The 15,258-nt window shown below is 41.6% G+C and overlaps 1 protein-coding gene across 1 annotated transcript in view; it reads right to left on the bottom strand.

Annotated features, from left to right (window-relative positions):
- Positions 1-15,258, bottom strand: part of FCHO2 (FCH and mu domain containing endocytic adaptor 2) — a 77,308-nt gene that overhangs the window by 42,700 nt on the left and 19,350 nt on the right. Inside the window, exons 6-8 of the mRNA XM_056848249.1 lie at positions 11,823-11,927; positions 10,892-10,990; positions 2,391-2,487 (exon numbers count right to left, since the gene is read on the bottom strand). Coding sequence (XP_056704227.1) covers positions 2,391-2,487; positions 10,892-10,990; positions 11,823-11,927 — 301 coding nt within the window. The remainder of the gene's footprint in view (positions 1-2,390; positions 2,488-10,891; positions 10,991-11,822; positions 11,928-15,258) is intronic.

Raw genomic sequence — 15,258 nt, 5'->3', positions numbered from 1 at the left:
GGTGGTTTGCCAGTGCCTTCCCCAGTCATCTTCCCTTTACCCCCAGCAAGCTGGGAACTCATTTTACCGACCTCGGAAGGATGGAAGGGTGAGTCAACCTTGAGCCAGCTACCTGAAACCAACTTCCGTTGGGATTGAACTCAGGTCGTGAGCAGAGCTTGGACTGCAGTACTGCAGCTTGCCACTCTGCGCCACGGGGCTCTTTTAACTCTTTAAACTCTTAGGAACTAATTATTATTTATGACACTTTTATGAAGTTTTTTTAGATTGAGAAAATCTCTCAAACATGATTTTTAGATGATGGTTATAATATAGCTGAGATTACAGAAATGTCCCATACATTATCCTTTTGTGGATCATTTTGCTCCAGTTACTGCAATAGATGTCGACAGGATCTTAGGATCTGTGAAGGCCACCATTTTTACTCTGGATCCTTGTCCATCCTGGTTACACAAATCATGTAAGGATCATACTTATGAGTCCCCAAAATTTATCAAAGCAATCACTGAGTCAGGGGACTTTCCTTGGTCATTAAAACAGGTGGTTATCCTTCCACTACTTAAAAAAAAAAAAGAGAAAAATGATTCAGCCAAGTAACACCCAGTCTCTAACTTCCCCTTTATGTGCAAGATGGGACAGAGCAGAAGCATTTGCTCTAGATACCTTTCAGTTTGGTTCCAGATCAGGCTATAGAATGGAGATGGCACTGGTGGTTTTGACTGATGATCTCTGTTTAAAGATAGACAAGGGCCATGCCACTTTGTTGCTCTTACTGGATTTATCCTTTGATACTGTGGGCCATGCCATATTGTTCAGGCATTTGGAGGCAGAAGTAAGGATCAAGGAAAGTGCTCTAGATTGGCTGAAATTGTTCCTCATGGACTGAACTACGAGGATTGCTATTGGAGACCGTTGTCATCCGCGTGGGAACTGCCATGCTATTTAATCTCTATGTAAAGCCCTTAGGAGAAATCATTTGTACTTTTGGAGTAGGTTGTCATCAATATTCTGATAACACTCAGATTTTTTAAATCCAAATCCCTCAATGATGCTGTATGGATCCTGAGACATTGCCTGACTGTGGTGACTAAGTGGCTAAGGGTGAACAAGCTGAAACTGAATCCTGATAAGATGGGGATGACGCTAGTTGGGAAGGCTGAGGTCATGGATATTGAACTGCCCACATTTGATGGACTCAAATGCAAATAGAGAGAGAACCAGGATACCATTTAGAATTAAAACAACTGAAAGCAGATCTAGAAGACATTTTAGACTTATTTTCCAGCAAACAAAGGCAATGCTATGTAAATATCATGACTAATCTGTACAACATAAATGCCATCTCCTGCATTCATTTTTTTAGATGTTAAAGACACACTGGCAGGCATGATTTAGATCATGGCCACAGCTTGGAGGAGGCAGTGGTTAATACACTAGCAGCGCCAACTTAAGCAGAGTTACACCATTCACTTAGAGGTCAATGGGCATAAACTTGTATAACTCTGCTTAGGATGACACTGCAAGTCTCTTCTACATTAACCATAGTGATTCTAATTTTATTCTGCTTGAAAAGTATCAGTATCAATTCTGACCCTCTCAGTTTAACACATCTTATTTCCTTTGTATTTATGAGATTCCTGCATGACTAGCAACCAAATGTAAAGAACTGGCATCCTTGGAGCCTTCCAAAATCTAGCAGTACCAATTTTTGCTACCGTTAAGTAGCAGTAATGTATCACATCTTCATCTTGCTATTTCATTATTCCTTGAATATTTCCCAACAATGATCTCACTGGGACATCTATTAACCAACTATACAGTTTAACTAGTCCACGACTGGTCCAACTGATTTTAACTTGCAGATGTCCTCACCAACATGCATGTACTTTCCGCTCCACATTGTCTCAGAGAACCAAAGAAATACCTGTAGAACATTTTCCGCCCATAAGGAACAATGTCATCCAGAAAAAACATACAGCTTAATTGTTTGTACAAAAATTCTCCTACACTGCCAATACTGAATGTCTTCATTGACCTTAACATATTAATGAAAAGATTGGACATAAAATTCTATGGTCTTTAAGATATATTTGATTATGGGAAAAAAAGTTGCACTCACACACGGAAGGGCAAAATCAACTTTAATAAACCACCACAGACAAGGTTTACCATACTACATGAAAGGGATTTGACCTATACAAATGGTTTTACATATATGGATAAATATATCCTAAATGCTGTTTTCAGCAGTAAAGAATAAAATGTACAGGAAATTAATCTTTGTACTCATTACCAGTAAATTGAAACTAAAGATATATGAGCAAGTTCATTCCATGTCCTGATATCAAGGCAATTCACAAAATAAGATTTAATTATTTTGAATCTCTTACCAGGTCGCTCTTTGCCTGTGCCTTTTGACTCAGCAAATTTTTGTATCAAACTTTCAACAGATGTGTTTGCCATGTTATTTATAAATTCTTCATGAACCTTTGAGAAAAAGAACATTAATAAAAGTTTATTTATTTTTAAATCAAATGTATACCCCACCACTCCCCTGACAAGCAAGACTTGGGGTGGCTTACAACAAAGTAAAATACAATTCAATAGACAATATTAAAAGGAATAATAATAATACCACAATTAAAAACCAACGATATAAATCTCCTATTTGAAACATAGCTGCATCCAATAACCCAACAGTAAAATGATTTGGAGGAAACAATACAAGAATTGCAAGATATACTAATGATGCAAGATGACCAATTACAAGCCTGTTGGAAGAGCTTTGTCTCGTAAGCCCTGCGGAAGCTAACAAGGTTCCACAGGGCACAAGTGTCCTCTGAAAAAACATTCCACCTGGACGGGGCCACCACACAGAAGGCCCTCGCCCCAGTTGAAGAGAGATGAGCCACTCAACAGCCAAGCACCAGATTGCATGATGAAGAATGCAGGCAACGTGGGGTTTTTTAAAGGGAAAGACGGCCCTTCAGGTATGATGGTCCCAGACAATTTAGGGCTTTAAAGGTTAAGACCAGCGCCTTGAATTTAATCTGGAAACCAATTGGCACCCAGTGCAGTTGTCTCAGTACTGGCTCTCTCTGTGTGTGTGTGTGTGTGTGTGTGTGTGTGTGTGTGTGTGTGTGTGTGTGTAGACCACGATGCAAGGGTCGAAATCCTAGCAGCTGCATTCTGGATAACCTGAAACCTCCGGAGCATCTTCAAGGGCAACCCTGTGAAGAGCAAATTGCAATAGTCTAATCTGGAGGTGACCGTAGCATGAATCACTGTGGTCAGATCCGACTGGGACAGATGGGAGGACCAGCTGATGTGCCTCACAATGATAGAAAAATGCAGACCTTGCCATTGTGGACACCTGTTTGTCCAGAGAAAGTGAGGCATCAAACCATACACCCAAGCTCTTCATGGAGTTCACTGGTGACAGCTGGGCCTTATCAAGAGCAAGGAGCTGTAACCCCCATATCAACCCAGCCCTTCGACTCCCATCTTAGATGGATTCAGCTTCAACAGCTCTCTCTCAACCATCCAAACATGGCACCCAGGCACTGGCTGAAGGCCAGTTGCTTATCCAGCAGGAGGAAGATTTGGGTGTCATCAGCATATTGATGGCACACAACCCCAAACCTCCTGACGAGCTTCACTAGAGGGTTCATCAACCCTGACAGCATCCCTGAAGGAATGAGGAAAACCACCTCAAGGCAGTACTCTGTAGCCTCAGCGAGGCCAGATGGTTGACCAGGACCAAATGGTCAACTATGTCAAACACTGCCTACAGATCTAATAAAATCAGCAGCACTTAACCACCTTGATCCAGTTGAAGCTGAAGGCCATCCACCAGAGCAGTAAGAGCTGTCTCAGTCCCAAAAGCAGGCCTGAAGCCTAATTGGAAAGGGTCAAGTGCGGAGGTCTCGTCAAGGAAAGCCAGGAGTTGTTCAGCCACTGCTCGCTCAATTACCTTTCCCAAGAATGGCAAATATGATACAGGGTGATAATTGGCTAGGAAGACTTTTTCAATAGAGGTCTAACTACAGCCTCCTTCAAACAACTAAGGAAGCAGTCCTGAGAGAGAGAGACAAATTAATAACCTCCCTCAGGGGGCCTCCTACCACATCCCAGCAAGATTTAACCATCCAGGAGGGGCAGAGATATCCAAGGAGCAGGTTGTCGGATTTTCCAGGACCCTGTCAACATACAATGAAGAGAGCGGGAGGAAGTGGGTCTAAAAACTGATCAGACAAAGCCCTTGGAGCCTCCATCACACTATTTGCATTAAAACTAGTGGTGGGGTCTTGTCAGAAATCTGAGACTTTATCTGCAAAAAAACTTCACAAATATGTCACAGCTAGATAAAAAATAAGTATTCCTTTGGGACTCCATCTTTAAATAGGTCAGTTGGTGAATTATCCTAAATAATTGTGCTGGACACGAACTGGCAGACGCAATGAAAGCAGAAAAGTAAGATTTCTTCGCTGCCTTCACTGCCACTTCATAGGCCTTCAACAGGGCTCTATAGCGTGTTCTTGTAGCCTTGTCATGAATTCATCACCAGATTCATTCTAGCCATCTGAGCAACCTCTTTGACTCTCTAAACTCCTTGGTTAACCAAGAAGCAAGATAGCACAGAGGGCGTTGGGGAGCAATTTGACTGATGGCCTGCTGAAGGCCCTTATTCCAGTCCTCAGTGAGCTCATCATGGGAACTGCTAATAGGCACTGAAAGATCCTGCAGAGCTTTCTGGAAATCAACAGGATCCATAGGTCTCCATGGTTGAGCAAAAACGGGCTCACCGTCCTTGCAGAGGGGAGTAGTGAAACAACCCGACCTTTAAGAGGAAATGATCTGACCACAGCTCGTTCACATACAACCACACTATCCAGATCTACACCTGTGCAAAAAATCAAATCCAGCATGTGGCCTGCTTCATGTGTGGGGTTGACATAACCTAGGATAGTCCCAATGCTGCCATGGACTACATGAAATTCAAGGCAGCACCTGACAAAGCAGCGTCTGCATGGATGTTGAAATCCCCCTGGACTGCCATGGGGAAATGCAATGCCCAGTCTGAAACTGGTAGCCTTAGCAGGGTATCCACTGGTGAGCTAGGCGGACGGTATACCAGCAGTATAGCCACCCTCTCCCCGGCACCCCATACTAGGCCTACACATTCTATGCCAGCAGTTGAGGTGCAGGGATCTTGTGAAAAGAAAAACCATTTTGGATAAAGATTAGATAAAGAACTGCTGATGGCTTCAGCAGTTGATACACCTAAGGTTTATTAAATTACTGAATTCCATGACATGATCTTATAAGCTAAGTAGCATCAGGTCAGGAGCCAAAGAACCACAAAACCAGCTTTTTTTAGCCCATGAGTGCCTTATATTTGTTTTTCAAACAATAGTTTCTATAATGCTTGGCTTTCAAAACTGAGTTTCAAGAGCAGTTTTGGTTTGACATGGGGGTCAGCTCCTCAATGAAAACAATTCCAGAGAACACAAGACTCAAACAAATCTAGTTAGCACTTTGAGTCCTGGATCTCATAATATGCCCATAAGTGTTTCTCTATTATAGTATACTCTTATATTCAATGCTTACTTTATTGTAAAAAAAAGATACCAACTAAAATTGTGATTTACGTCTCCATCTAAACTGACAAAATACACTATTTTTTGTCAGATTCATGTTAAGATATAAATTAATAATATTTAAACATACTATTGCAAAATATTCTTGGCAACCTCTGTTGTGAACTTCTGTTGAGAATCTTAAATTAAGCTTTTGGAAATGAAAAATCAAGTTCCATTTGGCTTTATTTTGCAATTCATAGCTGTGACTTGAAGGCAAAGAAAAAGCAAAATACTTCACATAAATGGTTTCAATAGTACAGTAACACAAAGTAATAGAGGTTAACAGAACACAAAGGTAGATTTTTGATTAAAACAGAATCTTTGTTATAATGAATAGTTCATTAAGAGGCCTGTGGTAGAGGTCTGTGGATGATTATAATGAGAATGTTTTTTATTAGAAACATCAGTGTCATAACTGTGAAGACTACACCACAATCAGTTGCAATATGATGGCTTCCCCTCCAACAGATCAATTAAAAAACAGGATCCATATTACTGAGAAGTTTCTCTTCTTGCTTAACTATCATCCTTTTTATGAGGGAAATCCAAAATCGATGGGCCTTATTTTCTAGCAAATTTGTTTTAAATCAAGGTCCAGAGTCAAAATGCTGACCCACGACCCAAAAGATTCTATGCTGTCATTGTAGCATGTAGTACAAATCTCTTACTCTGCGGCATGATAGAAAGTGATCTGGATTTCTTACCAGAGTCCTTTACTTGGAAAATGCAGTGCCATATTAGAACTTTCAGTTCCATTATGAATTGGGTCAAAAATATTACTGAGGTTTGGACTTAATTGGTAATAACCTCAATTTACTCAGCACCAGCTTGATGGGCCTTGGTCTGACCCAGCAGGGCCTTTCTTATGTTCTTATTCCTTGCTACCTGATATCCCTCACTTTTCAGATGAACCCTTGAGAGGGAGGTAGAGGAGTTGCCAACAGCAGACGTCTCGGTATTAAGCCGTACCCTGAAGATATTGAGCAGAGGAACTGCAATGGACAATAGTTTTCCCAATGATATCTAGTAGGAGGGGCCAAGATGAGGTAGTAGCTGCGTACACGAGAGCCATCTTCATTTAAAAAAAAATTAATTTGTTATCGGTAGTCTTCTTAGCTGCAAAATTTTTTCCAGTGCAACAGGAGTGTTTAAGAACATAAGAAAGGCCCTGCTGGATCAGACCAAGGTCCATCAAGTCCAGCAGTCTGTTCACACAGTGGCCAACCAGGTGCCTTTAGGAAGCCACAAACAAGACGAGTGCAGCAGCACCATCCTGCTTGTGTTCCACTGCACCCAAAATAATAGGCATGCTCCTCTGATACTAGAGAGAATAGGTATGCAGCATGACCAGTATCCATTCTAACTAATAACCATGAATACCCCTCTCCTCCATGAATATGTCCACTTCCCTCTTAAAGCCCTCCAAGCTGGCAGCCATCACCACATCCTGGGGCAGGGAGATCCACAATTTAACTATGCGTTGTGTGAAAAAATATTTCCTTTTATGTTTTGAATCTCTCGCTCTCCAGCTTTAGCAGATGACCCCGTGTTCTAGTATTATGGGAGAGGGAGAAAAACTTCTCCCTGTCCACTCTCTCCAAACCATGCATAATTTTATAGACCTCTATCATGTCTCCCCTTAGCAGCCTCCTTTCCAAGCTAAACAGCCCTAAGCGTCCTAACCGCTCCCCATAGGACAGTTGCTCTAGTCCATTAATCATTTTGGTTGCTCTTTTCTGCACCTTCTCAAGCTCTGTAATATCCTTTTTTAGATGTGGTGACCAGACCTGTACACAGTATTCCAAGTGTGTTCTCACCATAGATTTGTACAAGGGCAGTATGATATCAGCAGTTTTATTCTCTATTCCTCGTCTAATTATGGCCAGCATGGAATTTGCCTTTTTTACAGCAGCCACACACTGGGTTGACATCTTCATTGAGCTATCCACTACCACCCCAAGATCCCTTTCTTGATTTGTCGCGGCCAGCACAGATCCCATCAGTGTATATGTGAAGTTGGGATTTTTTGCCCCAATATGCATCACTTTACACTTGCTCACATTGAATCTCGTTTGCCATTTTAATGCCCATTCTTCCAGTATGCAGACATCCTTCTGGAGCTCTTCACAGTCCGATTTTGTTTTAACCACCCTAAATAATTTGGTGTCATCTGCAAACTTGGCTACTTCACTGTTTAACCCCAACTCCAGGTCATTGATGAACAGGTTGAAAAGCACCGGTCCCAACATAGATTCCTGAGACACCCCACTGCTCACATCCCGCCATTGTGAGAACTGACCATTGATTCCTACTCTCTGCTTCCTATTTTTCAGCCAGCTCTCAATCCATAAGAGGACTTCTCCTCTTATCCCATGACTATGACGTTTGCTTAGCAGTCTTTGGTGGGGGACTTTGTCAAAAGCTTTTTGGAAATCCAAATACACAATATCCACTGGCTCATTCCTGTCCACATGCTTATTGATGCTATCAAAAAACTCTAATAGGTTAGTGAGACAGGACCTACCCTTACAGAAGCCATGTTGGGTTTTGCCAACAGACCTTGCCCTTCTATATGCTTCACAATTCTATCTTTAATAATGCTTTCCACTAATTTACCCGGACAGACGTTAAGCTAACTGGCCTGTAATTTCCTGGGTCCCCCCTGGAACCTTTTTTATAAATGGGTGTTACATTGGCCATTCTCCAGTCCTCTGGTACAGAGGCTGATCGAAGGGACATATTACATATATTTGTTAGAAGTTCAGCAATTTCCCATCTGAGTTCTTGAAGAACTCTAGGATGAATACCGTCTGATCCCTGTGACTTGTTAGTTTGCAGCTTGTCTAGACGTTCTAGGACTTCCTGCCTTGTTACCACTATTTGCCTCAGTTCCTCATTTTCCCCTCTCCAAAATCTCTGTTCAGGAGAAGGAATCTGCCCTGTATCTTCAACAGTGAAGACAGATGAGAAGAAATCATTTAGTTTTTCAGCAATCGCTTTATCCTCCCTTAGAGTTCCTTTACTCCCATTGTCATCCAATGGTCCAACTGCTTCCCTAGCTGGTTTCCTACTCCTAATATACTTAAAGAATTTCTTATTGTTTGTTTTGATGTGTTTAGCAATAAGCCCCTCAAAATCTTTTTTTGCATCTCTAATTATCTGCTTGCATTTCCTTTGTGCAAGTTTGTGATTGCTTCTGTTCGCCTCGTTTGGGCAAACCTTCCAGTCTCTGAAGACTTTTTTTTCTCTAATTGCTTCCTTCACCTTACCCGTTAGCCATGGTGGTGACCTCTTGGACTTATTACTACCTTTCCTGACCTGCGGTATACAAGCTAGCTGAGCCTCTAGTAATGTGGACCTGAGTAACCCCCAAGCCTTTTCAAGAGATTTAACCCTCTTAACTGTTCCTTTCAACTTCCTCTTTACCATTTTTCTCATTTTAGAGAAGTTCCCTCTTTTAAAGTCAAAGGTAATTGTATGAGATTTCCCAGTCACTTTCCCACTTACATCTAAATTAAATTTGATGCCATTGTGATCACTATTGCCAACTGGCTCAACTACATCCACATCCCGCACTAAGTCACTGGCAGCACCACAGAGTATTAAATCCAGGATCGCTTCCCCTCTGGTTGGGTCTATGACCAACTGTTCGAGGGCACAGTCATTTAGGATGTCTAAAAATTTTATCTCTTTGGCTTGCCTGGAGCATACATTTATCCAATCAATATGAGGGAAGTTGAAGTCTCCCATTATTACTACTTCGTTACCTTTACATGCTTCCCTAATTTCATTCTCCATCTCAAGATCACCCTGAGCCATTTGGTCAGGGGGCCGGTAGAACGTCCCCAGTATTAAATCTCCTTTGGGGCCTGGAATCGTCACCCATAAGGATTCTGTGGACGAGTCTGCCCTTTTTATGGTCTCTAGCTTATTAGACACTATGCCTTCCTTGATATACATAGCAACACCCCCTCCAATACGCCCTTCCCTGTCATTTCTATACAGTTTGTAACCAGGGATGACTGTATCCCAGTCTCCACCAGGTTCTCTCCCCTCCACCAGGTTTCTGTAATGTTTAGTGATCTACTGCCAACAGTTGGAGAGCAGTGAAAATTTACGGCATCTGAACCCATCATACCAGCATTTAAAACTCAGCCTGACTCCAGAAACGCTGGTACTCCTAACCCTGCTTTGGCATTCGGCTGGAGTGAAATATGCTATCCATTATTAGTGAATGCCTAACACCTGAGGTCGCAACCCCCATCCCGTCAATGACAGCTGTCTGCCTTTACACTTTCCCTATGCCCCAGTCACAAGAGTTAGCTTCAGAAAGGGGAGATTTGGCAGTGGGGCCGCCCAGTAAACTCAACTGGCCCAAATGTAAATGATTTAATCCAGGTCCAAACTGAAATTAAACAGGGGGAGAATTTGCAGCCATAGTTTTTAAGAAGCTTATGCCTTATAAAGTTCTCCACAGGTATCATTAATTTGTCACATGTTATTAACTCTTGTTTTTAGCTTGTAGTGTGATAATGTGTTGAGGTGCCAGACACTGCAGGATGCTGGAGTGACACTTAGGTCTCTGCCAAATCTGTTATAGTTTTGTATAAATAGTAGTTTTGTATTAAGAGTGGTAATATGGGAAGACTCCATATGTTAAAAGAAAGCTAGTGGGCAGGGTCTATTGTTGAATGACAGCCAATGATTTTTTAAAAAATTGTAAAAAAATTAAAAAGGAAAGAACTACACGTACACTTCCTTTCATCTTTATTTCCTGGCTATGCTGCCACATGAGACTTACATCTTGCCAAACACAAGAGCAGAGCAGCAAAAAAGATTGAAGTAACTTCATTATGCATTTTGAGAATATATTATTCACATTTGAGCAACTCAAACAAGGTGAGAACTAGATTCTTGTCATTTACTCATCTGCATTTAAAAGGAAGCATCATCCACTTTTTTTCTTATTCTAGAAATTCAGTTAAACTAGCTTTATTTCTAGATACAGAAACACCAGAGGCGCAATGTAAACTGCTCTACAGCCCCCCTCTTCCACAGTGCCTTATAGCAGATTTACCGCAACCATTGCTAAATGCAGTACTTTGTCTGAAATGAGTAAACTAGCACTTTCCTGGGAGTAAGCCCACTGAGCAGACCAGAGTAAGACTCCCAAGTAAGACCTACTTAGGCTTGCTCTGTAAGTCTATCCAAATTCACAGCCTGATTAAAAACCCCAACCAAAAACTCACCTCGCCAATCTGTAAGTGAACTTCTTTTACTGTATTTGAAAAAGACTCTATAATCTCTTTCATGTGGGAGAGATGCATTTCTTCAATACCTTGGAACTTCTGCATCACAAATAAACATTTAGTTTAGTATAATGAGAAGAGCAGATTTTGTCAAGCACTAAATATGCTGTCCAACATGCCCCCTCCCCTATTCTCCAAAAAGAGTGTGTATTCCACTTCTGGATGATGAAAAGCATATTTTAATAAAGATTCATCATTTAAAGTATCATTTATAGAAAATGCCCCTATAAAACATCTTTATATGTAGTCTTAAAGATGCCCATCAAAAACTCTATAGGGCTTAGATTCACCAGAACTTTTCCCTAGGCAGAAGGATTATGTAGCATGACTTTCTCGATGTCTCTCCCCCACCCCCCGAAATACTGTTCCTGCTCTTATTTTCCCACAGACCACCCACCAGAGATTTCCCATTTCCATGCAATTCCCATTACATTTTAAAGAGATACTTTCCTAATTACATGAAAATCTTAATATAATTTTACAAACTCTAGAAGGGTTTTTTTTTTAAGTAGAAGGCCAAATACTAAAAATCCCTAAAACTATAAAATTTGAATAAATATGCAAAAAGATTAGTTCAAGGTCCTGTGTTTCAGACCCACCCAAAAGTCTCAAATCCGTCAAAGAAGTTCAAAATCTGCATCCCAGAAAACAAGTCTTTGCTGCCAGCAAAATTAAGAATTTAACTGTGTATTCTGGGTGGTTGATTATTCTCCTCCCTCTTTTTTGAAAGGCTGACTTTTCCCTGTCAAATTCCTTGTGAAATGTGTATGACAGAAGAAAGAGGAGAAGAATTGATGGTAAACTTGAAAGGCAATTAACAATCAAAATGTAGTGTTTTTACAGGTTATAGATACTTAAAACACATGCTTACCTGTGCAGTTTCAGTCATTTTTTGTTCAAAATCGGATTTTGCGGAAGCATATTTTTCTACATACAGCTTGTATGTATCAGTAGCCTTCTTGGATTTTACTGTGGCCTTTATGAAGGAATTACAAAAAGAATAAAAAAAGATATGGCAAGTCAAATATTTTACATTCAGTGTTAATTGTAATTCATGACAATCTTGTCTTCAATGCTTTGCCCTGAATAAAATACTAACTCATGCCACACGAGGGCTCACACAAGCAGCATACCAACATGAAATAGTGTGACAAATCCCGCTGGGTGATTTACTACATTCAAACATGACGTGTGAACATGGCCAAGGTAATTCAACCACAAAAAGGAGGGAAATATAAATGCCAGAGCACAACTACTAATATACCTAAAAATGCAAACCCCCCAGTTATTTTATTTACTTCACTTATACACTGACTTTCTCCCCATAGGGACGCAAAGCAGCTCACATCATTGTCCCCTCCTCCATTTTATCCTCATAACCAACCTGTCGGGTAGGTTAGGCTGAGAATAAGTGACTGGCCAGAGGTGACCCAGCAAGCCCACATAGCAGAGTGGGGGTTTGAAACCAGGTCTCCCAGATCCTGGCATGACATTCTAACCACACTGATGGCAGAGATAAAAGACCAGAGGTCTTTCTCTAATCACCATGGCACTAGCAAGCTTTATCAATACTGTCATAAATCTGGAAGAGTATAAATAGTGTGTTGTGGAACTAATACACATTTTTCTTTAAAAGCTTGTGGTCTCATATAGAGGAGCCCCGTGGCGCAGAGTGGTAAGCTGCAGTACTGCGGTCCAAGCTCTGCTCACAACCTGAGTTCGATCCCGACGGAAGTCGGTTTCAGGTAGCCGGCTCAAGGTTGACTCAGCCTTCCATCCTTCCGAGGTCGGTAAAATGAGTACCCAGCTTGTTGGGGGTAACGGGAAGATGACTGGGGAAGGCACTGGTAAACCACCCCGTAAACAGTCTGCCTAGTAAACGTTGGGATGTGACATCACCCCATGGGTCAGGAATGACCCGGTGCTTGCACAGGGAACCTTTATCTTTAAATCTCAAATAGACCTTTGTATAATTTTCATTATCATTATGCATGAGGAGGAGTATAACTAGTGTGTTGCGGAACTAATACACATTTTTCTTTAAAAGCTTGTAATCTCAAATAGACCTCTGTATAGTTTTCATTATGCTTGGTGAGGTCTGGAAGGCTCCCATACTCCTATCATTTCACAGAATTTGCAAATAGGAGGGCATTTTTGAAGGAATTAGAAGTGTTGCAGAATGGAACAAGCCAGGAGGGAAACTTTATAATGGAATAGGATAGCAGTCTACTGCAATTACTATTCTAGGTATTATCCTATTTTTATTACATCATCTTCTGCCTTTGTAATTCCACTAACTACATTGTCTATAGTATACCTTGCTTTAGACAGTTTCTTGTCCTCACTGTCATTTAATTCTGTATGACTGCCCTGTTCAGTGGATCCCTTTACGTCAGGGGTTCCCCAATGCCGTGGCACTCGCCAAGTGTTTTTAGGAAGTGGGTGGGGGGACAGGTAAGGCTTTTCCCCAGCAAGGCTATTGATTGGCTGTGCAATTTTTTAAAAAATGTTGCTTTCGTAGAAGCTGCCACCACAGTACAAGGAGCTACACTGTGTTACACTGAAGTTAAGCTGTGGCAATCACGTTGTAGCTGTCTCTGCCTCTTGCAGCAGCCATTTTGTTGCTGGGCCCACAATGCCATGTTGGAATTCCAAATGTGCCTGCAAGCTCAAAAAGGTTGGGGACTCCTGCTTTACTGTATATTGTTTTTATTTGTAACCCGCCTTGAGTCTCAGCGCAAAAGGCAGTCTATAAATAAATAATAAATAAATTAAAAAACAACTTAGCGCTCAGGGTGCTCTTAAACTGCCTTTTTGCAATGATTTCTACAGTCAAGTTTTTTTGTATGATACTAGCAAAATTAAAATGTCCAAAGTAGTAAAAATGCATGCTGGCTTCAAATGCCTCTACACTTTCAACAGACTGAAAAATGTTTTCAGCTTCATCAATTTCAATTGCATATTGAACCCCCAAAGCACACCTGAATATAGGTGGTGACATTTTTCATTTGTCCAAGACATATTATACAGCCTATTTCTCCCCTGGGTGGGGAGATACTAGATATTCTTGAAGAAATATTGATCATAGCTCAATAATTCACATACATACACACAAATTTACTCACCAATAGGACAATGCAAGCAGGAGTCCACCTGATTTTCAGGAAAGATAAATCTTATCTGCTCATCTCTCTCAATTTCTCTCCAATCCTCCCCTGCCAATACCCACTGGTCACTTTTTCACCTTCTACCCCCTGTGGACCCAGATTTTCCTCCTTTCCACCAATCTCCCCCACCAAGTTTCCTGCTGACCAGAGCATCCTTGGTGTTTTCTTCTTCAAGTTTCTTACCATTGTCCTCCTGCCACTGGGTGCAGTAGTGGAGAAAAACCCACTCCTTCACTGGTCCCACACAAACAAACATACACAAAGCTGAATCAGATCACTGGTCCATCAAGGTTCGTACTGTGTACTCAGACTAGGTCTGCAGAGTCTCAGGTAGAAGTCTTTCATGTCACCTACTGCCTGGTGCTTTTAACTTGGAGATTCTGGGGATTGAACCTGGGACATCCTGCATGCAAAGCAGAGGCTCTTCCACTGAGCCACAGCCCATCTCCTTGCTTACCCTGTCCCCACTTCCTCCTGCATCTTTTGTTACTTCAGCTGCCTTTATTCCCCTCATCCCCTTATGCCTTTTCTTCCCTCTATTGCTGTCTTGCTTGCTCTGCCTCCTAACTTCCCTGCTGCCAAAATCACTGCCAGCAGCCTGTCTTGCTCCCCCACAGCTTCCTCTTCCCCTTCTTGCCTTTTTCAGTGCCTGCACTACTGGCAGCTCCTGCCTGCCTGGCATGCTCACCCATGCCACTGCAGGCTCCCTTTCCCACTTGCTCCTGGCCTACCATTACTTCCTCCTCCCCACTTCCCCATCAACTCCTGCTGCGATTGCCAGTTTACAGGGTGGCTAAATAACCCTCAAAATGGCAGCCCAGATCTTATAACATAGTTTTGTGAAACCTCATTTTTACCTCACCATAATTCTGGAGATTTTAAGAAGTCCACTCACCTCCCCCCACCACACTTTCTGATTTTTTCGGCAAACCTGGAGGCTGAGGCTTGTAGAAAACTCATCCCTATCTGAATGTGGCCCCATTGTGTGGATTTTTTGATCTGCATTCTAGAGCCATTGTTCAGAACTAAATATAATGATCTTGCAATTAAATTCAATCACTTCTGTTTCACACAGGATGTACACTGATAATGGCTGTTTTATACTTTAAAATTCTGGCAAACATTGCACAGAGGTTTTCA

The sequence above is a fragment of the Euleptes europaea genome, chromosome 4, assembly GCF_029931775.1.
Source record: "Euleptes europaea isolate rEulEur1 chromosome 4, rEulEur1.hap1, whole genome shotgun sequence".
Taxonomy (NCBI): Eukaryota; Metazoa; Chordata; class Lepidosauria; order Squamata; family Sphaerodactylidae; genus Euleptes; species Euleptes europaea.
Note: the sequence above shows the minus strand (reverse complement) of the source record. Positions and strands in the feature narration are given on the sequence as shown.